We start from the raw sequence: 24,185 nt of genomic DNA on the forward strand, positions 1-24,185 counted from the left end.
ACTCTTTATTAATGGTATCTTTTGTTTCATTCTTCATGGTGGCAGTCCAGTACCGTTCTTTAAAGACGCCGATGTCATAAGGATCCAGGATGGCGGACAATGTAGGAATCTGCGCATGGGTCTAGAAAAGAGCCCTCATGAGGGGAAGAGTTGTAGCAACAACCTCATGAACCCTGAGGCATTCCCTCTTTACCTCGAACAATTTGACCAAAATGGTCTCTCGGTGGTGGGCCATTTCCTTTACATCTTCAATGATCAGCTCTCCCCTTTCCTTAATGTCTTGAATCCATTCCTTGACATCCTTGGCGGTATCCCGTACTCCTTCGAACTCTGTTGTAGTCCTTTGCGCCAATGCTAATGGGGGAACATGGGATTCGGGGGCATGATGCAACGGTCTCAGCAAGTGATCAATGTACCCCTTGGCCTACTTAGTACGAACTCGGTACATGTTTCTCTCAGCGGTTATCTCGTCGAGTTGCCTAAGCATATTTTGCACAGAGTCCTTGAACTCCTCCCTTTCTTGTTCTTTGGTGGCTCGCCCCATCGGGACGGTTGTAATGCTATAATCGGCCAACGCAATTTGATCTGCTGGCTTATGGGGTAGCAATATGGATGGTGCGGTTCCTCTGCTCATCCTTGGTGATTCGGGAGTAGGTCTTAGGCTTTTTCTTCCCTTTGGACTTTGTTTCCCCTATGCGAGAGAAAATATCCTCCAAGTCGATAGGTGGCTTGGTGGCTGCCTTCCGCTGTGCATGAGCAACTAACCAATCTTGGGGTATGGTTTGCCCGAATGTTATGGTCAAATTTCCACTCTGCTCCTTAGAGGTTTCAGCTGGTTCATTGCATATCTACAATTGATCTGTCATAGGAGGAGCAGAGGGTATCCAGCCCTTTGCTTATAGCTGAGTTCTCCCCTACCTCACTGAACAACTATCGGGTATCCCCATGTGATGGTTGCTCCTCAGTTCTGTCGGGCTCTGGGTCTCATCCGCCTTTCGTTCTCCTTCGACGGTGGTGTCATCTTTGCCGGTACTATGCAGTTGTAATTCATGCCGACTCCCCTGGGTGAGTTCATGTACATCGGCCTCTCGATTGGACTGAATTTCTCCTTCCTCAACTTGGTTTTCAGGTTCACTAGAATCAATGATCCTCACCTTTGTATTTAGCTCGTTTTGTGCTGGAGGATTACCAGCCTCGAATGCATCAACATCGCTCTGGGAGGGCGGAGCAGGTATATAATCAAGTTCAACTACATCATCATCAGAACTGGGGTCCTTGGATGATGAAGTGACTTCTGGCCTTCTAATAGGTATCTTCTCCCTTCTAGTCCTTTTTGACGTCCGAGTCCCTCTATTAGCTCTAGGTTTCTTCCTTTTTTCGGGTTTCAACCTCTTCCTTTGGTGCACTTGAGGTTCCCTCATCTTCCGAGGACTGAGAATGGAGACTACCCATCATATGGTATGTGAATTGAATTCCCTCATGGGTTAGTCTCGCAATCTACTGGTGTAACCAATGATCGGTGTACCTCCCTGGAGCTGCCATAACTGCCTCAAAATCAGTAATTGGATCTTGAGACCAATCAATGCCCGGCAAGAGGTGCCTTACTGCCTCAAACTCCCGAACCTGCAAGCAATTGCCAGAATCTGTCACTTGATCTGGGACCCGACGGTATTCATAAAGTCGCATTTGCTGCACACTTAACCTTGAATATTCACGTCATCGGACCTCATAGTCATCAAAACAATTCTTCCAATAGTCTTCAATTGATTCCTTTGCTCTGTAGCGCCTGCCATAGGCTCTTTTTGCCAAATTGTCATGATCAATACATTTCCTTGGGAAATGTTCCTGTAGGCCATAAGATGCTAATTCAGCAAGTGACTCATCGGCTTGTGCTGAATTTTTTAAATGCACATCGAGGTTACCCAAAATCATAGGGAAGGTGAATCTGGACTGCTTCTTGTCTCTGAGTAAGTTGCCTGTTGGATGTGCGTGCCTTGCAACTTCCAGAAGAATTACTTTGTTTGTTGGATAGCGTGGAAGTCGGAACGGAGCTCCCTCAAAGTCGGCTATCCGGATATAGGAGAACCTAGGAAATTGAAAAAACCAGGCATCGTACCTTTGTACCAAAATGGTAGCCTGCTCTGAGAGCCTTATGTGCAATCCCCCCTGCATCAACCTGACTAGGCACATTATGAAGGCGTCATTGACACACTCATATTGACCAATTGCATAAGCAGGGTTGTTCTTTTCCCTCTGAGCTATGTCATAGTAATGTAGCTGAGGATAGCAATCGTATACCTTTACCTGATTGGGCCCGCTCCCGATTTCACCCTTCTTGATCAACCCTGTGTCAGTGGCTGGTGTCGGGCGAACATATAAACTAGGTAAGAGGTCATGGTGAAGTGCTTCTTCTCTTCAAGTTCGACCAACTAGGTATGGATATTATCACTGATGATCTGAGCCCAGTTGAACTTAGATTGCACAGCAAAGACCTACTCCGTAAAGTCGAACATCCACTCTTCAAAAAAGTTAGACTGAGGGAGTCCCGTAACCCGGCTGAGCAAGGTGACCATATCTCCATGCTCATTGTGGAAGTCACTTCTGGGGGTCTTTTTCTCGATTCTAATACTCGGGGGCCTTTTCTCCCTATACCATTCCTCGTTTATCAATGTCCTGCATTTAGCAGGGTTCATGTCATATGCAACTTGTGCTTCATCTATGGTTGTCGCAATGGGGTTATCAGGGAACGGGATGTCGAATGCTTCACCAATGGCCTCAGGTGTGAAATCAGCTAGGACCATATTCTCCAGAACCACTAATCCAGTCTCTGGCTGATAATGTCAAGCAGCCTCAACTACTAGCTCATAATTCTGCACTGATGGAGGAAATCTTGCTGCCTGGGCGATACCACTTTCCATCATCCGCCTAGGCCTACCATAGGCATTAGGGGAATATACCCGGTCTCTGAAGTCCTGAATGTCTATGTGGCCCAAGTCAGTATCGCCTATGTTTTCCCATATGCTCTGGACTTTTGACTCCCTCAGTCCTCCTCTCTGGTGCTGGTATTTCATCTTTTCGCCTTTGCGGGGGATGTCTAATTTAGAAGCCCGAGATGTTCCGGCTGCACCAGGCGTCTTTGAGGATTCTACCACAAATTTAGGCATTTATCCTGCACAACTGGATGCGGATTACGAGACGAGATGAAGGAAACAAAAAGGTTAGTCAAAAAGAGGATAACATTAGCACATAAGGATCAATGGAAAACTGAAATTTGAAGAAAGTACGACACTTCAGCAAAAGAGCCTGATTAATTTGGACATGAAATGTTATGAAGCTCTTCGTTTAAAATTTGCCACTCGATTGCAGTTTAGGGCTTGGGTGTTCAAGGATTGCTAAATTTGCATTCAAAGTCTTTAAGTTCAGTTTTTAAAATGAATGAGGTTCAAAATTTCCTAAGTCTGAAATTTGCATTCCTGGGTTAATTTTCTTGACAAACTCTGCTTTAACTACTTTGTTTGATGCCTTTCAAAAGGAAAAAGATGAGGTCCACATAATTTCACCATTTAAATAATTTTATATTATCTACTTAAACACATTTGACCAATCTTGTATTTATTTTAAATGATTTCAAAGGAGACAAAGCGAGCTTACCTGGCAAACAAGGTGTCAATCCCGCGGTCTCCCCAAACCTCGGATTAGAAGGGCTTTGCGCAAACTCAATCTGCAAGGTTGTTTTAAAAACTTGGAAAATGCCCTTTCCCTTAGCTCACGTGATTTTCAAATTGCCGAATTTTCGGGCTGGAGGAAACACACGTAAACCCTATGACACCGCCTAGGCTCTACCTCGCGACTTTAGTGCTTGGAGCGCTTGCAAATTTCAGATCGTGAAAACTCCTAATTTTTTTCTTGCGATTTCGTGATCTTTGGCGATTTTCGGGGAAAAGAAAGGTTTTTCAAACTGCGGATTGTGTAGTTGACGATTCTCCTCCTTGTGCGACTTCCTTTCAGCTGAGAGAGACGCTTAAGAAAAGCCTTCCCCTTAGCGATTTGACCTAACTTTCGGGGTTATGAGCCCTCTTGCAAACATTAAAGCTCAATGCCTGGTCATTCCAGCGAAAATCGGGTTGGGGCGATTTCGAAAGTTTTACTGTTGAAACATTTCAAGAACTTTGGCCTTTATCCTTCTTTTGCAAACTTTGCTCTTTTCGCATTTAGCCTCTAGCCTCTGAAAATCGGCGTTTTTGGAGCTTTTGCAAACTTTTTAAAGTTTCACGTTTTTTCCTTTTGGTGCAAATTTCGGCTATATTGCTCCTTTTGCAAACATCTTCACTTATCGCCGAACTTCGGGGTTTTGGCCTTGTTTGCAAACCTTTTCCACTTTTGACATTTTACCTTAGTTTCCCGAAAATCGGTGAATAAGGATATTTCGCAAACTTTTTAGACTTTGACATTTTACCTTAGTTTTGGCGAAAATCAACAAATAAGGATATTTTGCAAACTTTTAGCTTTTGACATTTTACCTTAGTTTTAGCGAAAATCGGTGAATAAGGATATTTCGCAAAACTTTTAGACTTTTTTGACACTTCGCCTCTATTCGCCAAAATTCGGCAAATAAGGCGATTTTGCAAAGGTCTTTACTTTCGCCGAACTTCGGCCCAAAATGCTCTTTCGCAAACTTCTTCTATTTTTAACGCTTTACTCTTATTCGCTGAACTTCGGGCTACAAGGCGTTTTTGCGAGCTTTTCAAAACTTTAACTTTGCCCTCAGATTTGGCGAAAATCAGCCAAGAAGCGATATTTGAAAAGTTTTCAACTTAAGCGTTAAACTCACCTTCCAGATTCCCAGGCTTACGCCATGACCAGATCTCCCTTGGACTGATTTTGGGCACTCAAAAATGATGCGAGACTCTCCGCGCAAGACTCCTAGAGGATGCGCCTCAAAAACCCAAACACGCCCTTTCTTCAACAACTACAAAGGCTACTGCTTTACCACTTCCTGGATCCCAACAAGAGGGACAGCGGACAAAAATCAAAATTTGAAACTCAGCAGGACGAAGGCTGAAAACCAAAAGAGGGGGACCCTGTCAACGATAGGGAGTGTGTGCAACGCACAACAAGACCCCACGGTTGGCCAGGCTGCCAACCGTCACAATCTGCCAACTACCCCACGGGAACCTCTCAGCAACCCATACATAACAAAACAAAAACACCCCAAACAACTATAAACTAACATGTGTTATTAGCCCCTAACAATGGCCAACATCAACATGATTGATGTAGAGAGGCACAATGAAGTATTGGTTCTTATTTGAGCTCAAATAAAGAAGGTTGTGCACTTGGACCCACATATAAAAAAGAAAGGTTACATGAAGCAAGAGCTGAGATGGAGCATGCTATAGATAACGAAAATTGCAACTCCAATGCAACTGCAAGTATGGTAACAAATTAACCGTAATCTAATAATACTATTACAAGACAAGCATTTCAAACTACCATACCAATTAAAGTAGTGGATTTATTACAAAATATTCATGAACTCTGAAATACTATAACAATTGTTGTATCTAAGTGAGATGAGAGAATGCATGCTGCTGCTAAATAGAATCTAGTGAATGAAATACCCATAGCCAAACCTCCATTGTCAAGAGATCAAGTGATTAACCCCATGTTGTTGACCATTAACACACCAAAGAAACTAGCAATAGTGCACATGGAGATCCTTGGAAGGAATCTCACTAATACAATTGTTTTTGGAGTATTTGGTGTGAATGTACTTCCAAAAGACACTCGGCGAAGTTACACAAGCCAACCATATCAATCCCAACTTTTCAATTGGTGGGTGCAAATCAACAAGAAATCAAGGTGTTGGTATTTTTAATGGCCCAAAAGGTACTTATTGGAACTCAAACATTTTTATTAAAATTTGTAGTTGTCTCATTATGAAAAAAAGCATATGATGCACTATTAAGTTGAGGATAGCTAATAGCAGCCAAAGCCAACCGTAACTAGAATAAGAACACTCTCTCCATTGAAAACAAGGGCAAGAAGTATACAATTGACTTGAAGAACCAAGCAATAAGTGAGGAAGTAACTTCTTCAAATTCATCAAATTTGGACTCTAAAGAATAATGGCTAGAGAAGAATGATCAAGGCCATTGGAGTCAGTTGCCAAAGGAATTTTGAAATTGTAGTCATATCTGGAAGATGAAAAAAATTTGATTCATGGTCTATTTCATTGGGAAATGGAGAACTATGAAGTATTTCCATTTAATTATAATTTTATTGAAGCTCTAGAGATCAATGAAGAGGAACAAAAATTGTAAGATGACTAGTAGCCAATGATATGGATAGTTTATATGCACTCGATGAAGTACAAGGTTGACAAAGCCCAAAAATTTTAAGTATGGTTTGTTAGAAATCTAATACAGATACATAACCAAGATCTTTCTATGAGAGAGATAAACTATAGAACTGTAAATGAAACAAAGCAATTACAGACCTGTGATTCCAAGAGATGTGGAAATGTCAAGATGACAAGATTACATTAGAAGCTCAAAGAGATGTTGCAGAAAAATGACTGCATGAATCAAAGTACATGAATGCCAACCTATGCAAGAGCATCACAATGTGTGCAAAATGAATGTCAAATACAAGCTAGGTAGTGAGTTTATATATAACTAAGGAGAGGATGGAGGTGGCAAATCCAACTAATCAAGTGAGACCACCAAGTAGTCCAAAAACAGAAAATGCTCCACCCTTTAAGAAAAGGGGCACCTCAACATCATATCCTAGTTACACTCACTTTATGAGCCTAAGCAAGACTGATAAAAGTGTAGGAAAAAACGAATACTAAGGAAAAATAAATATCTCTCTAGGAAGATAAAAACCGACACTAACATGGTTCACTTAGATGTTCCAATGGAGACACCCAACTTCAATAAAGATTCCAAAATAAATGAAAGTATGCCTTCAAAAATTATTTGATTTGGAGCTTTGGATACTTCTTGTCCTCATGAATGCTACAAATATTTTGGCACAACATTGAAGTCAAACCAAAGCAAGCCTCACAAGAAAATTATGGAAAAGGGAAACTCGCTATATAGTGGGTTGAATAGAAAAGTAATGAACTCATAGAGGAAAATAGCAGGTGGGCCCCACATGAGAAACACAAAAAGAATAATAAAGAAAAGAATTGTTTTGCTACAGACAGAAAAAATAATTAGATTAACTATTAAACTTTTTCTTTCACCACGATTTGACCAACTATTCCTATATTGACCTAGGAATTAATTAGATTATTTTTATTTTCTTTCACTCAAAAAAATCAATTACAATTTATAAAACCTCAAATTTCATCATACAAGAAGTTGTCAAAGGCTCCACCATACAACATTTCAAAGCAACACATATTACAAATTATGACCCCAAAGTTAACTCATCTTTGATTGTATGACCACGTTATTCCTTCACCACACATCCAAGAGAAGAGTATATTAAATATAATGATTTCTCAGTTGTACAACCTATTTTTCCATTCAGAAAACTTATTCAATTAACTTTACGATTTGCTCAATTGCCCACCGCATAGCCCACTATATAGTAGAAAAATAAAAGAAATGAACAAAATAACCTTCACCATATGGCTGCTACCAACATTCCTCCATTGGACCATTCCAACCTCAGCAAAATTTCACTATATACGACTCCTGAAATTTATCAAGCCATTGTCCAAACCTTGTCTATGTATCCTACTAAAACAATCAATGACTCTTCAACTGCATTAGTCTAGACTTCTACAATTCACTCTTCGCTGAATTCAATAATGGGCAAAAATAGAGATTCATTCCTTCTAGTTGATGAATTGGATGAAAGAACATTCATGGCATACAAGGATAATGAACAAAATCTTGAAGCACATGTAATATGGTCTAGGTTCAATGGTACACTAGGTGGAGCATTTTCATGGTCCAATGTGCAATCAAATTGGATTTCTCATTTGTTTATTTCTCAACCACAATTCATTAAATCATATGACCATTTGCAACTACATTCTCCATACAAAGAGCAATGTGAATCCTTTGTACAATATATGGATCAAAATGCTCATATTTATTCCATACTAGCTGATTGCACTGAGTTTTTAGTGTACCGTCTTTAGTTCCTCCAATATAGAAGCCAACCAATAGCCTCTTGACACAAACACAAAAAACCTTATCTCTCTGTCAAGTAGATGTAACAAGTATATAGATGGAAAAGAAGTGGGATAAAGGCAATAGAGGATTAACAAAGGAATTGGCCACCAAAGAATGGAGATGCATTATAGATGTCAACTATAGTAGGATGATTGGTTTTACTTAAGTCTTGGAATGATTGTGTGGATGACGAATTACACAGAAAGATTGAAACAAGGGAAATCATTATCTACTAAGATTCGCATGTCTCTCCCTAAAGTGTAAGGGGTTCTACATGACCCAACATGTTATTGGGTTATTCCTAGGTGCAATGTTTATGCAAGTGATGTTGAATAGAGACCTCACATTGGACACCAATTATGACCCTGCTTGGCCATCTATTTTTAAGATGGAAATCATTGGGTACTTATCTTGTAAATGCTATAGTGCAGAGGATGACATCTCCAAAGATTACAAACCGACCTTTAAGAAGTGCAAGTAGGTGTTGATAGGGGAAGTAGCTTCAGATGGGAAGGATGTAATTAGCAAACTTGAGTAAAGTGACTTAACAAAGACCCAATGGAGATTAGGGCCAGCATGGTAATCACCCTTCTTCAGAACCACACACATCTATTTAACCTCCTTTACATCATGATAAGGCTCATCATATTGAGGAAAGGTTATACCAAATAGGTGCCCCTATCAACACTACATTGGATATTCTTCCTATCAAGACTCCATTCTCTGTTTGCACATCTGGCCATAAGATGCTTGCCTGAATTACTCGAATAGGTGGAGTGCATGCCAGCACAAGCGCCTGAATCATTCTAAACCAAGGTGGATAAGGAGTTTGTCTCTTCTATTATAACTTCACAAGCTGGACTTAGTAGTTCTTCCACTGTACAGTTTCTTTTCCCAGATCCACATGGTAAATAATATCACATCTTAAAAAGCATGAGGCCTAAGGCTAAAGCTGTTGCCAAGAATTCCAGATTTTGTTTTTCTTTAAGTTATTTGTAGATTGTAGCTTCTTTGGAGCCTCTTTTTGGTTCTTTCTTGTCATTGTGTCTAGTTGTATTTCCAAGCCCCATTGACATATTATGGTCACAAGCAGAAATTAGGATTATTTCTTTTTTTATCTTTCTTTTATTATCCTTTGAATTTGGAAGAGGCAACCCACATCTAAAAGTCTGCAAAGAAGGACAACCATTTCAAATTTGTGCAGGATATTATGAACCACGGTTCACCGAGGCAGAATACATCTGAGACATCAAAGTAGAGATTGCTAACCATATCTCACCTTCTTGTTAATTTTTTAGTTGCCCATATTCTGGAGGCCCCAAACTCAAACAAGAACCACTTCCAATATCAGTGCTTGATATTGCACAACACCTTATGTGAGCAACATTATCTATCAGAGGAAAAGGTTACGCCTTCTGAGGTGAGATAGAGGAGCAAAGGAGAATAGCTTGCTCGACAAACTCAGCTTACACAGATTCATGCCATTAAGGCTGTTGACTATGAGCAAGAATTTGCTAAAATAAAGACCACGATGGCAAGCTTGAGCACCTTGCATCAGAGAATAATCTTTTCAAGAAAGCTTCAGCAAGTTGTTCACATGCTTAAAAGCTCAAGAGAAAGGGAAATCATCAACAACAATTGCCTGAAGCAGCAAACAAAGCAACTGTATACACTAAAGGCTGCAATGAAGCAAATGAGACCTACTGGGGCTCGCTCTTCAGGTATATGCAACACCAATACTCCTCCAAGGTCCATCTTCTTCCCCCACTCTTCCTTACTCTTTGTATTTCTTTGTTCATTAGCTATGCTGTATGGGAATGTGAATTCTCTTTGAGGGGATAAATATTGACAGTAATAAGTAATTGTTAATACATGGTTTGTGCCCGACCTAGTTATGTTGTTATCATTGTCTTCTTAGATGATGTATGTTAACATGGTTTTAACTTTTTATAAATAGCTAGAACAACAATTGCATCTTAACTGACAACTGTTGGTCCTTCAAGTAGCACTTACATTGTAGAGGTGAGGCCATTGATTTTGTGATAGATCTTCCTTGTACTGCTAACCATTATATTGAGAACTACCTATGGAATAAAAGCATCATTTTCTATATTCTTGTGTGATTCTTCTATATATTAATTGTGATTCCAATTCTTTTTCTAAACTACAACTTTTGGTTTCGAGTGAAGATTTAAAATTTACCAATTTAGGCCACCAATTTCAAAGCAAATTTCAACGTTGGCAACAGTTTCACAACTCGAACCATTCAAAAAAGAGGCTTATGAGTAAGCATAATATGCTCAAGACACAACTGTTGGGGAAATATATCAAATTTGGAGACAAGGTGTTGAAGAAAAAATTAAATTCTTCAATAATGAGCTACTTTGCAAGTTGGGTAAGCTATGTATGACAAAGGAGCATATACTTTTACCCATGAAAGCACACACATTTCCAAAGTTTTGAACTATTTTGGCAATGGAAGATCCATGACTTATTTGCAAAGCTATGTGTATCAGCAAAAAAATGCAAGAATAAATCTCAAAGTTCATTAAAGAATGTAAAATGTCTTGTATAAGTTTAAGTTTTGGAAAGAAGAGTTATACATGCATCTACTTGTGCATGGGAAAACATCTCTACAGATTTTGTGCTGGTTTTACCAATTTCTAAGCATGTACATGACTATTCTGTATAATGCAGTGAATAGATTCAATAAGATGTGTATTTTAATTCCATGTGAGAAGATAATAAAAAGGCATGCACCAAAGTGTTATTTTCTAATGTTTGGAAGCACTTTGGTTTGACTAAATCCACTATGCCAAACAAAGGTTCAAATGTTTTAGGCAATTTTTGGACCACCTTGTTAGGCAAGATGGATTCCAAGGTAACAAGAGACATAATCTTCCATCCTTAGACAAATGGGCCAAAGGAAGATGTACTTCAGACCTTGGTTAAATAAGGAGCTATAACAACAAGTAACCAAGGGCGTGGGATGAATCTTTAGATTACATTCAAAGTTCTTACATTGGAGCAGTGCATACATAACTAATATGCCACCTTTTAACATGCATTTAGGTTATTTTTCTTCTAACCTACTTGCTCTTTTATTTTTTTAAAAATTGTTCATAATGAGTCAAAATGCAATGTTCCTATGGGATCAACTTTGCAATTTTATTAGGTTCCAAAGTTTTGTGTCACACGACTAGACACACTGTCAAGAAAAGGATCAAAGCCAATGCTTCAATATTGTGGCCCCTAACATTGGAACCTACAAAACTACACAATTGAACCTACATGTTGTTTGAGATAGCAAAGGATGGGGAAGAACTGGACAAAGAGTTGACCAAAAATAGTGAAATTTATTGAGAGTATTAAGAAAATCAGTCTCGCAATGTGGGAACAGTTGGAGAAGTTTCAAGCCATGTACATTTTCAATAGCATGTGACTTTGCATAAGCAAGGGGAAGACTCCAAGGACAAGATAGGAAGCTCAAACTCTACAATTTGGACCATTTTCCATCTTGGAACAAGTTGGACAGAATGCTTTCAAACTTGAACTACATTCATTTATGAGTTTATGCTTAGTAATCAACAATGAAAACTTGCATCCATATGATGCATTCATGTTGGAGAGAGGAGTTCGAACTTGCACTACCTTCATTCCTGAGTATGCACTTAGTAATCAATTGTGAAAACTTGCATCCATATGATCCATACCCTCTATCGAAGACTTGATCATGTATACTCAAGGTAAGTTGTAGAACATAGTATTGTAGAAAACAGTCAGAGAGACAATAAATGGACCAGATTCTGGGAAGATCGACATCAAGGGAAAGAGACTAAGGCAATCAAAATGGTGCCTCAAGGAGGAATTGAATCATTCCTACATCTCCTAAAAGGCTAGGTTTTTGCGGGAATAAAGCCTCCTGAAAGGGGGATGTATGATGTAGAAAACAAGTTCAGTTTATCAAAAAACCAGATTCCATATGAACTGAAGCAAAAATCAGAAAGCAATTTTATCAATGCCAGAACCTAGGGAGTTAGTAGGGTGGCAGTTTCACCTATTTCAAATAAACATGCAGAATAATGTCAGAAAAAAAATAATGTTCCCAAATTGTTTGGGAGTCCTAAGCACATGGAAGGACTCTCACAAAGATCTAATCATGATAGACAATCTCAATCAAAGCAAGAACTAGCTTGATGCAAATATGAGGACTGCAACAGTAGGAAAAGTATCGTACATATTCTATCAAGAGTTCTTTGTAACCTATGTCACAAGGTTCGAGTTCAAATTCGTGTTTGACAACAATAAAATTCGGATAAAGTTCGGCAAGGAAAAAAATCGGAAAAAAATTCATGATTAAATTCATTTTATATAAAATTATTTTTTTTTAAATATAAATAATAAATCCATAAAAATAAAACAATATTATATTAAATTTAAACATTATAATATAAATATGTTTAAAACTTTAATTTAACTATTATTAATATACAATTGATAAATATATTAAATATACCCACAAATATACATACATACATACATACATATACATATACATATACATATACATATACATACACATACACATATACATATACACATATATATACATACACACACACATATACATATAGATACATACATATATGTATGTATATGTACATACCTATACATATACGTATGTATATCTATCTATGTATGTATATGTATGTATAAATATATATATATATATGTACAGATGTATACATACATACATACATACATACATATGTATGTATATGTAAGACTTTAACATATGCTAAACTTTTCACAAATATACATTAAATATATTAATCTGCTTGCTCAGCTTGCAAATCTAGGCGGGATTGATCTGAATGAATCGTAGAGGGTTACCTTAACCCAACCAGGAACCCAATGGTGTTTGTGGAATACTCAAGAATGCTACTGTACGGTAAAATGCGGCAGCCTGTGGAGAGAATGTTGGAGTGAAGCGCCTGTAGAGAGCCATGAGAGAACAAAAGAATGAAGTCAAAAAGCTACAGGATTTGAAACCCTGGTCAGTTAATGCTCAGAATCATCGTCCTCCTATGGAACTCTGCCTATTCACAGGCCTGAGCAAAAATGACAGCCGTCAAAAAACCGTGACTGGGTTTGCCCGGACAAGATAATACTGAACCGCCCTTACTTCAACAGGGGCAGGACAAAACGTTTGTTACAAAATATTTTATTAAAAAAACCTATGCCCTTTACCTATAAGATTATTCTGACGAATTTTTGGTCGTGTTTTGAAGTTTGCCAAATTTCAAACTTTATGGCCAAAATTCTGAGAACTCTGTGACTTAGTTTGTAACTACTTTTGGCTAAGGAAAAGAGAGGATGCTGATCTTTTTCCACTTCCAGCTGGTTTATCTGACAGTTGAGATTCTAGGCTAAAAATCTTGTCTCAATCCTTTTTTTTTAAGTTTCTTGTTGTTTCATCTCTGTTCCATACAACTGCACTTGTGTCTCATTTACAGCAGCTAAAGAACAAGAATTCCACTACTGTTCACATTCTAACCTATCAATTTGAAGTTAATTCAAGCAGGGGAGCATAAATGCCTCTAGATTTCTAGTTAGAGTTGAATTTTGAGATAATAGAATAACAAAATGACATCCATAACCCTAAATCCCATGCCTCCAGTTATCTAAATCAGCTAAGAAACTTCAGACCTGTTGAATTTTTAAGACAGTAGACTAAGGGAAATAATAATCCAGATTGGAGAATAATAGTCTGATTAGGGCACCAATTTTTAAGACAGTAGACTAAGGGAAATAATAATCCAGATTGGAGAATAATAGTCTGATTAGGGCACCATCAGGATTCAATCGATAACAAATAAAATTTATGGTAAAAGTTCAACCTTTAACAACCTAGTGAATGAAAAAATTCATTTAGATTTCAAAGATTAATACAGGTACCTATATAAACCAAAAAATAGTTTTTCACGTTAGCAGAAATTAGAAACAGAAGAAAAGCAATTTGGGCTATCTTCGTAAGCTTTGTGTGCTTCTACCAGGTTTAAGACAATATCTACAGTAGCAGAAGTACCTGGAATTCTAGACAAAATGCAACCACAATATTTACTGCAACTAAAACAACATCCATAGAAAGACCAGATAAGATGTTTTTACTTTTTGGGATTTGACCCATGTAATTTTTTAAGTCATCTCTAAATTACTCATAAGTAGTCATTATGATACTGACATTTTTCCTCAGAATGTTGTTATTAATTATGAGGCAAGGAAACACAGTTTGCACACAAGCACCTTTAAGCATTTGTTAGTAGAGGGAAGAAACAGAGAATACACTCACTGCTATAGGCTTTTCACCCACTAACCAGCCAATACTTGTGACCTGCAAGATTTGAGAATTAGACTGAATAACTTGTATTCAGATTGAAGGATGGACCTCGGTCAAAGTAATAAACCCTAGATATTATTCTTCATTCAAACTTATAATAATAACATTTTCCTTTCTCTGGAACAATCCATATGTTGAATATGTGGTATAACACACAAAGCATGTCTCACCTATTTTTAATATTCTTTCTTTTGACTTGTAAAATATTTATCTCAAACATGCTGTGCCTTCAAAACCAGGTGTTACCACTGTAATGGTCAGCTTGCTAAAGAGTTGCTGCAATGTTTGTGGTTAATTATAGGCACTTGAGATCTATTTCTAATGTGGGACAATCCTTCATGTTCATGAATGCCCAGCAGATATTCTTATTCTCAAGTGAAGAAGATCACCAACAACTTTGCAGATAAATTGGGGGTAAGAGAATATGGCATGGTTTATAAATGAAATTATGAAAGCTCCAATGAGGTCATATGGTGGCTGTTAAAATTATTGATCATTCAAGACACAGTGAAAGCCAGTTCATGAGTGAAATTGCAACAACCAGAAGAATCCATTGTGATCATAATCATCATATGCTTTTCCTAATGTGATTTTTACTTTGAAGGACTTAGAAGCACACTTGTATATAAGTATATGGTGAATGTGTTTCTGGATAAGTTTATAATTGCAGGAAAATAAAAGCCACAGATGCTCAGTTGGGAAAAATCGTATTCAATTGTGGTAGGCACAGCTCAAGGGATTGTAAATATAGTGTTATGTTCCCATGGGTAGGAGTTCAATGATTTCCAGAGTCCCCCAAGTACTTATGTAATGATAAGGATTTTCCTCCATATTTCACTGATATGTTTGATGGAACTCCATGAGTCCTGAACAACAATAATATTTATGGAGGTCCACCCGCACGCTTCACCTATAGAGTTGCATTAGCAAAATCTTGTAAATAACTAAAATGAACAAGTTACAATAAGTGATTTGTCCCCTCCAGATTCAGGAGCATGGTTTCATTCCAGGCCACCATATTGGCAAAATGCATTGAATGCAAATAAAGAAATCTACTTTCTAATTTAAATCCTATGCTATTGGAAAGTGCAAGGATTTGAAGAGTATTGTGGTAATGCAATCCTTACCCCAAACATGTGCAAGGATCAAATCAAAAATAGCAGCCGTAAGACATATTAGCTTAATATTTAAGATATACCATAAACTACAAGTGATGTAGCTAAGACATATTAGCTTAATATTTTATTTTATTTTTATCTGTCCTTTAAGCTGAACATAAATTATTCAGCCTAACAATCCTCACACCTTGGGGAGCCTAAGTCTTGGCAAACCTCCAATGAAGCAACTAGTTGAATTATTGAAAAAACCATTTGATCATTTTAAAATGCAATATTCCCACTAAAGTGAAAAGAAATAACATTTTTAGCTATAAAATGTATCTTGGATGAGATCCCCAGATGGTCATTTTAAGTTGAATTTTGATGGTGCCTCTAAGGGTAATCCTGGGCAGATTGGAGCTGATTTTATCACTAGAAATGATGTGGTGATTTTGTCCACAGGGCTTCACTTTTTCTTTGATATCAAACCAATAATGAAGCAGAAAAAAGGATTCAAGGATAGTCTTAGTTTCTCATGGATGTAAGAAATTGGTGGTGAAGGGTGACCCTTTAATTGTGATTAATAGTCGTTGCAAAATCTAGTGCCTGAATTGAAAAAATAGTATATTTTCAAGGAGGCTTTGGTGCTTACAAATTCATTTGAGAAGTGGTATTCTCACTAGAAATGGTAGTGATTCTTTTGTCCACAAGGGTTCATTTTCCCTTGTATATCAAACTTATAATGAAGCAGAATAAAAGGAAATTGTTTCTAGGATGACCGTAGCTTCTTATCTTGGATGTAAGCAATTGGTGGTGAAAGGTGATTCTTTACATGTGATTAATAGTTGTTGCAAAAGCTAGTGCTTGAATTGGAAAAATGTCATTTTTTCAAGAAGGCTTTGGTGCTTACAAATTCATTCGATAAGTGTGTTCTCACACTGCTTCAGAGAAGCTAACTTGCCAGCAGATTTGTTGGCAAATACTGGAGTGGACCAGGGGTGCTTCTCAGCTCTCAATGAGCGAAGCACTTCTTGACCAGGATTGGACAAATTGTTGATTTTTAAACCTCCTTAATTTGTTGATATGCATTTTTTTCTTGGGATCTCATGAAGAACGCTAAGTTGGTGATTGAGGGTAACCACTAGAGCAAGTGTTCTAGACTTTACTGGACATGAAGATTGGGGCTTGGGTTTTGTGTGAAGAAGAGCTTTGCATACATTGCCAAATTACTAGCAGTGTTCCACGGGCGTTGGGGATGGGGGGACGTGGGGACGCGTTTCCGGGACGGGGGGACCAAGGGACTAAGTTTGGGGACGGCGGGGGGACGGTGGCGGGGGGGGTGGCGAGGTGGTGGTGCTGATATAGTTATACATATATATATAGTACTTGAAAAACTAGTTTTGAAAAGATGTATGACAGTATTACAATATAAGAATTACATTTCAAATGAGACTATAGGAAATTTGAAATACTAAATTAGTAAATCTAAATACCAAGATTTCTTCAATGCTAATTATGTTGTTATATGGAGCCTAATCAGACTCGGAGGTTAAATTTTCCCTACTTCTATCGGCACGGTTTCCCCCTATATTTTTCAACAGGGGTTTGGGGGCAGCGCCCCTTGCACGGTCGAGGGGCAGCGCCCCGCGCGGCCAAAAATACTTTTATTATTTTCTAAAGGCGTCGGGTGTTATTTTTCTATTGGCCCACGTCCAATTAGGGTTAACCCTTAACCCCCAAAAAAGTCACTTTTTTAAAAAATTTAATTTTAAACATTGCATATACGTGGGGGCGACGGGAGACGTCTGGGCATCTCCCTGTCCCTCGAGAGACGTCTGCACGTCTCTCGAAGGATGGGGAGACGCCCAGACGTCTCCACATCTCCGACGGTGATTAGGTGGCGGTGGCGGGACGGTGGGGGATGTCGCGTCCCCGTCTCGGAGACGTCCCCCTCAAGGAGACGTGGCCAAAAAGGGGGGGTACGCATCCCCGTGGAAGGCACATGTCAGCCTCCTCCACCAATGTTTTGCATTATTAAATGATGTTGACCCTGTTTCATATTACAACGCCACTGTTTTGCTTCCTCCAGATTTGTGTTTGGTTGCAGGTGTCGTGTTGGCATGTTGGTTGGTTTTGACAGTGTCATTTTTTGGTGATGTACTTTCACTACAATGGCCCATCAGCATGGCTCTAGAAAACCTAGTGATCCCTTCTTAGGAGGGAAAATTTCCAATAATCAACTTTGTGCAACTGTTAATAACAAGGATCACACAATTTTTGGCTTTGCCAAAGTTGTGTTGGTCAAAGCAGGTGTAGATGGTGATGGTCCTCCCCAGTTGATATCATGAGAGGAATTTGTTTAGATGCCAGTGTTGGTTGTGCCGTCTATAGAGAATAGGGTCCAGTACCTTTCTCTATTGTTGCCCTCTTTGTTCAAGGATATGGGCTATGTTGGTGATGTGCAGGATGATGTTAAGGCTCTGATTGAAGTTTCCAAACCCCAACTTCTCTTAAGGATCTTAGCTTGGTGAGGAAGTGAATTTTAACCCTGTACAAGGAATACAAAGAGCTTGAAGCATATTGTCTTGACTTAGGCTGGCTAGCAGAGAATTTAATGGTTACTCATAGCAGTGGGCATTTTGAAATGTCAAGTGCTTCCTGGATACCTATTTGGATGCAAGTGATCTTGTGTGGCACAAGCAAAGAGTGTAGGTGTTTTACAGAGTCATGGAGTTTAGATACATTTTCTCTTCTCTGCTCTTATTTCCTGATGAAGGATCATAGAGTTTGATCCGAAACGTCAAACCAAAAAACTCACAGTCAAAACCAGAAACTTTGCACAAAAAGAGTGTAGGTGTTTTACAGAGTTAAGTTTCCTATATTGGCAGGTGGGTGAGATGATTTTGTGTCAGATGGTGCTGCTAAAAGAAGGGAGGAAGCCACAGTGATGGAAATGGCGGGTTGGAGTGTTGATCCTGCTGGTGGAGTGGGTAGGTGGGGAGCCTCTATTTAAGCTTGTGGCTTTGTATCTTTTCAGTTGGTGTTTAGGGTGGTAGTCTGTTGTTTGTTTGTTTTGAGATATAGTCAGTATGTTACTGTTTCGACCATTTTGGGTACTTTGTTGCAACTATTTCTTTTTGTGAGTGAGGGCCCCTACTGATCCCCCACTGATTAATCGAAGGCAACATAATGACCAGGAAAGGGGATATATAGGAAGAAACTCTATGAATCATTCAAATAAAAAAGAGTGTGTATCATTTAAGTTTCCATATTTAGTTGTGCACAAAAATCACAGAAGATAAGGATTTTAAACAAATTGTTAGGAAAACATCTAATCAACTCCATTTGTAATTCACTACAAGTTTAAACAACGATGTTCCTAACTACTCAGAGGTCCTACTCACAAGACACAAATAAGGGAATGTCACAAATTTATTTCTACCAACGATTTGGATATGTTGATGAAACAAAGACACATCCCATCTTAAAGCATACCACTATGATACAAAGTTTAAGCTTAAATAATCTGTTCATATAACTTCAATAGCCTCCAGAAACACACAGTCAATAAATGCTTGAAAACGTTAAGAAAACACACCTTGTGAAATCACAGCTATTCTAACAGTTTGACCAGTTCCTTTCGGTAAAATCACCTGAAAACAACCACATAATATCACTTGGCCATTTAAACATATTGATTACAATGGACATCTAAAGCTTTGATAAAACAACATAAAATAATTCATCTGAATGAAAATAACTTATAAAACAAACTCTTAACTAGGACTCTGTATAAAGAGAAAAAACACTTTTACTGGCAGAGAATACAACTGAAACTAATTTTGCCTGTTCAAGCATGTTGCAGCTGGATACTAACATCAAAGGACATCAGAATTTTCAAGATTCCTGCAGATGAATAAAGGAATTTTACTCTCAAAACTGAGAGAGAGTTGGACTTAATTAAATTGAGGACTGTCATGATGTTTCCTAGTAGAAACTGATTAGTCCAATAAGTAGCAACATATAGAATACTGTGAGGCGGTGCCAGACAGAGTCCTCGCATGGAATTTAGTTGCACAGCTTAGAGCTCTGGACCCAATTTCCAGATTCATTCTCAGCTAACTTCATTTGGATGGTTTAATGGAAGAAAAGGTTGAACTAATATGCCTGTTCACAACCCATTGTCTGCACAAAAACAACCCCGAAATCTTTTAACATCTACCCTGTACTCACTGTGCACACAATCCAGAAAAACAGCCTATGCTGCATTTTCTGACTTTACATCCCCCTAATTCCATGGCTAAAGTAAACGGCAAAATAAAAGAAACTAAAGTTGCTCTCTTGCAGGCTTAGTGTCATCACTGTAAGTAAACATCTTTACATGTTATGCAAATGTTTATAGAACTTAGGTTACTGATTTCTACCACAAATGCACTTAAACTAGACTGTTTGAACTCCATACCCAAAGCTACACTTTAAATAAATGATGATATACATAGATAATAGCAATCTTGCACTATACCAGATCTAAAATAAAAAGTATCACAGCTGTCTCAAACTCACTGTTGCCCTTAGTTGCTGATCATTATATTTGGGATCAATATTGAGGCGGAAATGGGCCTCTACTGTCTCTACAAACTTTGCACTTGCAGTAGCTTTCATCAAACTAATAGCAGTTATAGGACTGTATTCCTGTTTCTTCACTCGCACCTTCTGAATTTCCAAAAACCTTTTTGAACGGTCCTGGAAGAACATAAGGATTTGTATCAATTTTGTGATAAAAGCATCAAATCAATGCTCATTTTTTAAAAGTATACTCACCGCGCCATATTTTGAATGGATAAGTGATGGTATCTTTAAAAATCAAAACTTTTTTCATGTTCTCAAAAGACAAAAACACATGATAATGGTGTACATCGCATATGAAATGAAGTCTCATCTCTTTGGAAAAGCAGCAAATTTAGAGCATCAGGAATGCCCCGAATCTGTATTCCCCCTTTTAGTTAATTTACCTTAACATGCCAAATTCTTAAATGCCCAATAAACTATAATAGGCAAACTTATAAACCAAATTACAAAGACAGTGCAGTATAGTTACTCTAAATTTGATCACTGATCTGATAATTTCAAAGCGAAAAGTAACAGGAAGAGACTGAGGGAACAGTTTGCATGATGGTTGAAGTTTCTGACCTTAGTGAGAGCATTTTTCATACATTTTCCTTAGAACAGAAAAAGTCATTTATTGAGTCAAAAGGCAATGAAGCTGACTCCACTTGGGAATGAAATCTTAAAACTACAATTAAAGACACTTTTACAGTACAACTTAGGCCACCTCCAAAGAAATGTTCGATCATCACTCAATAAAGGGGCGCTATTAATCAAATTATTTTTATATGACAATGGTCTTTCCCAGCTTTTGAATTTAGTGTTCTACCTTCTTTGTACAAAATGACAACACAGTGTTTGAAAATATCTTAAAGTAAACTGATAGCTATTTTAAGTATTTTTTATTCAAACAAAGAGCAGCAGCATTGAAGTCGCTTCACATTATATGCTGTAAAAGAATAAATGTCAGTAATTACTAATTTAATCAAAATTACACAGTGCACAAAGAATTGAATGACCCACCTAAAAATCGTCATGATGTATATTTTATTTCACATGCTTTACATTATTGAATCTCCAATAACATTTAGTATAAAGTTAAATACTAGCAGTCCATGGTCTAGTGGCCTGGCAAAGCAATTGCCATGATGATGACCAGATATTCAAGCACTACTGTGCATGTAGGCTATCTCTATGAAGCTGGGTGCAAGTCCCAAGCAAATTTGGCAGAGCAGAAACCCCTGGAATGTGGTTTACAAGCCTAATTACAGTCTAAGATTGATGGTGATTTTTTTGCTCACAAAAAGACAGCAAATGAGTGTTACAATTTAACAAGAAAACCAAACAAGGGTTAGGGCAAAGTTGCCCAAGATCAGAAATTCAGTAACAGATTCCTAAGATAACCCAAAGATCAAACAGAATTCCCTTTTAGGCAACCTTATTAAAAACTGAAATAGACCTAAATTTGTCAACTTATGCATATTTTGCTGACATTTCGATACAGCCGAAAATTCCAGTTAGGATAGGCCTAACATTCTAGATTTTGATTTTGATTTCATATATGTAATAGTGCCCCTCACTCCACCAAAGAAAAGAGAAGAATATGCCTACCAGATTCAATTGAAATCCAAATAAAAAAAATAATCATCTGTCAATTTGGGCAAAGTGATTTAGGCAATTTCAAAAGATTTCTGTTAACAAGTGCATAACAATTGGCAAACCTTTCCTGGTTGAAAATTTTAATAAAGTTTACAGTAGGTGAGCACTTGACCATTGTTGGTTTTTGTAGTGATGAAAGCAACTAAAAATCCTGTAAAAACAAGTGCATGCACCAACTAACCAGAACCAATTTCCACTTTCTTGTGGGGACCGAGGGTGGTGGTGGAATTTACGCATTCCCATTGTGACGACAAGTATTCTCGGTATCTTACTACAATTTTTATAAATCAAAGAGAACGTTAAACACATACTCTGTCACGCTTGAGTGGCAATGCAGCCTTTCCTTTTTTGGGTTTCGTAGTGGTAATCACAGCACCCTCACCATCCTCTTCTTCCTCTGTTGCCTCTTCTTCCTCTGTTGCCTCTTCTTCTTCTACAAGAGACCCTGCAAACCCTGAAACAGCCCTCACTCTTACTCTACCTACTACACAAGGCTTCACATTCCCCGATATCTTCTGACTCCTGGGAAGAAGCAAAGCAAGTTTGCTGGTGTACCTTGATAGGCCATCAAACCTACTTAAATGCCTTTGGATGGGCTTCTGAACAACCGGAGAACAAGAAATGGGGGATGGTTTAGAAGAAATGCTTAAACTGGTAAAGGAGCTATCCACTAAAGCATTGATTGCTGCTAGAGTTGTCATTTCTACTTAAGTGCAAATTAGAATCCTATACACGGCAATTTTAAGTCTGGTGCAGGAGTGTCATAAAGCCTCTTTGAAATTCACTACCAATCACTAATCTGCAATGAAAATTCTTTCTTCTTTCTGTCTGATAAAGGAGAATTCCCAAAGGATGGGATGAAAACGCAAGGAAGAGTTTGGCATAGATAAGGGTGTGGTTTTATCCGCATGAAGATAAGAATAGTCCTTAGTCACACGCTTAACCTGCTAAAATAAAATGATCTCGTAAAAACTAAAATTCCAAGGCAGAGGAACATATGATTGAGAATCTCCTCAGCAGTTTTCTATTTTAACAAACTTAATCCTTCTCTCTTGTTGTAAGGTTGTTGGGAACACCTCAGAAAAATAATATGTTTGCTATATATCAATGTTGTTATTTAAACATTTATTATTGGAAACCAGGAAAATATAGATTCATTAAAATAAAAATGTATAAATGTTAGGAAAATAGAACATTATATAGAAAAGTAAATGTGATAAAACAATTAGTACTAAGTTTAAGAGACAAACAATTTTAATATGGTGTTAAAATTATGAGTATCTCAAAATTATAAAAAATTGATCTTTTGTATTTGTATTGTATCTCAAATTTAAGTAATTGGTTTGCATTATGGTGGGTTAAATCCACAAATCTAAACCTTTTTTTCCGCAACAAACATAAATCTATATTGTGGCCCACAAAAATGATATCGTTGACTTTGCACTCTTGCCTTTTTTTAGTTTAATTTGCCTTATATTTGCCCTGGTATCTAGGCTAATAGAATTTATAAATATATTTAGAGGACTATCAAATCATTAGGGCATAAGCTCTCCAAAGTTAGCCCCAAAAAAGGTTTGGCTTTACAATCATGTAAATGATCAAAAACAACAATCTCCAAACATGCATAAGCATTATGATAATAATTCAAAGCGGTGGTATCTAATGAGTCGTGCTAATATTCCCTAATGTAAATAAGTAATGGATGATAGATATGGAAACATGTGTAAATGGCTAGGTAATTACATGGGGGAAAGAGCTTAACTTCACACAAGATTGCACCACTTGTCAATATGGAAATCTACTAAGCTAGTCTCTCAAAATGAGTACAAAAATTAATGGTGATTAGCATTAGTATGTAAATTTTACCATTATATTTTTCTTGTAAGTTGAGGTGCACGTGAATCCTAGAATGATCTTATATATCAAAGTATGTAGCACTCATATACATGCATCTAAAGTAAATATTCAAATATAAAAGGATATCTCGAGGGTCCATATTAAGCAATGAACCCTATTAGATGTCACCATTTAAGCTCATTTGTCAACAAGTAGAAATAAGAACAACTGCATTTTGAATCTTATTGTCAATAATCATAAACAATAGAAGAGAGATAGAGGAGGAGGAGGAGGAGGAAATAGGGTTAGGTAGATTCTACATGTAAAGAAAGTGATTTTACTCTATCTTCATTGACAATCATGGGATAATAGGGTCTGTGGGTGCTAGCATATCAT

At 37.7% G+C, this 24,185-nt stretch overlaps 1 protein-coding gene across 2 annotated transcripts in view; it reads right to left on the reverse strand.

Annotated features, from left to right (window-relative positions):
* Positions 1-22,954, reverse strand: part of LOC131031558 (uncharacterized) — a 90,951-nt gene extending 67,997 nt beyond the window's left edge. Inside the window, exons 1-3 of one of the 2 annotated variants that reach the window (XM_057962704.2) lie at positions 22,265-22,948; positions 20,253-20,432; positions 19,288-19,342 (exon numbers count right to left, since the gene is read on the reverse strand). In XM_057962704.2, coding sequence (XP_057818687.2) covers positions 19,288-19,342; positions 20,253-20,432; positions 22,265-22,654 — 625 coding nt within the window. In that variant the 5' untranslated portion in view covers positions 22,655-22,948. Of the gene's footprint in view, positions 1-19,287; positions 19,343-20,252; positions 20,433-22,264 lie in introns of both variants that reach the window. The other variant, XM_057962705.2, reaches the window with a different exon arrangement.
* Positions 22,955-24,185: the final 1,231 nt, after the last annotated feature.

The sequence above is a fragment of the Cryptomeria japonica genome, chromosome 8 (genome assembly GCF_030272615.1).
Source record: "Cryptomeria japonica chromosome 8, Sugi_1.0, whole genome shotgun sequence".
In the NCBI taxonomy this organism is placed as follows: domain Eukaryota; kingdom Viridiplantae; phylum Streptophyta; class Pinopsida; order Cupressales; family Cupressaceae; genus Cryptomeria; species Cryptomeria japonica.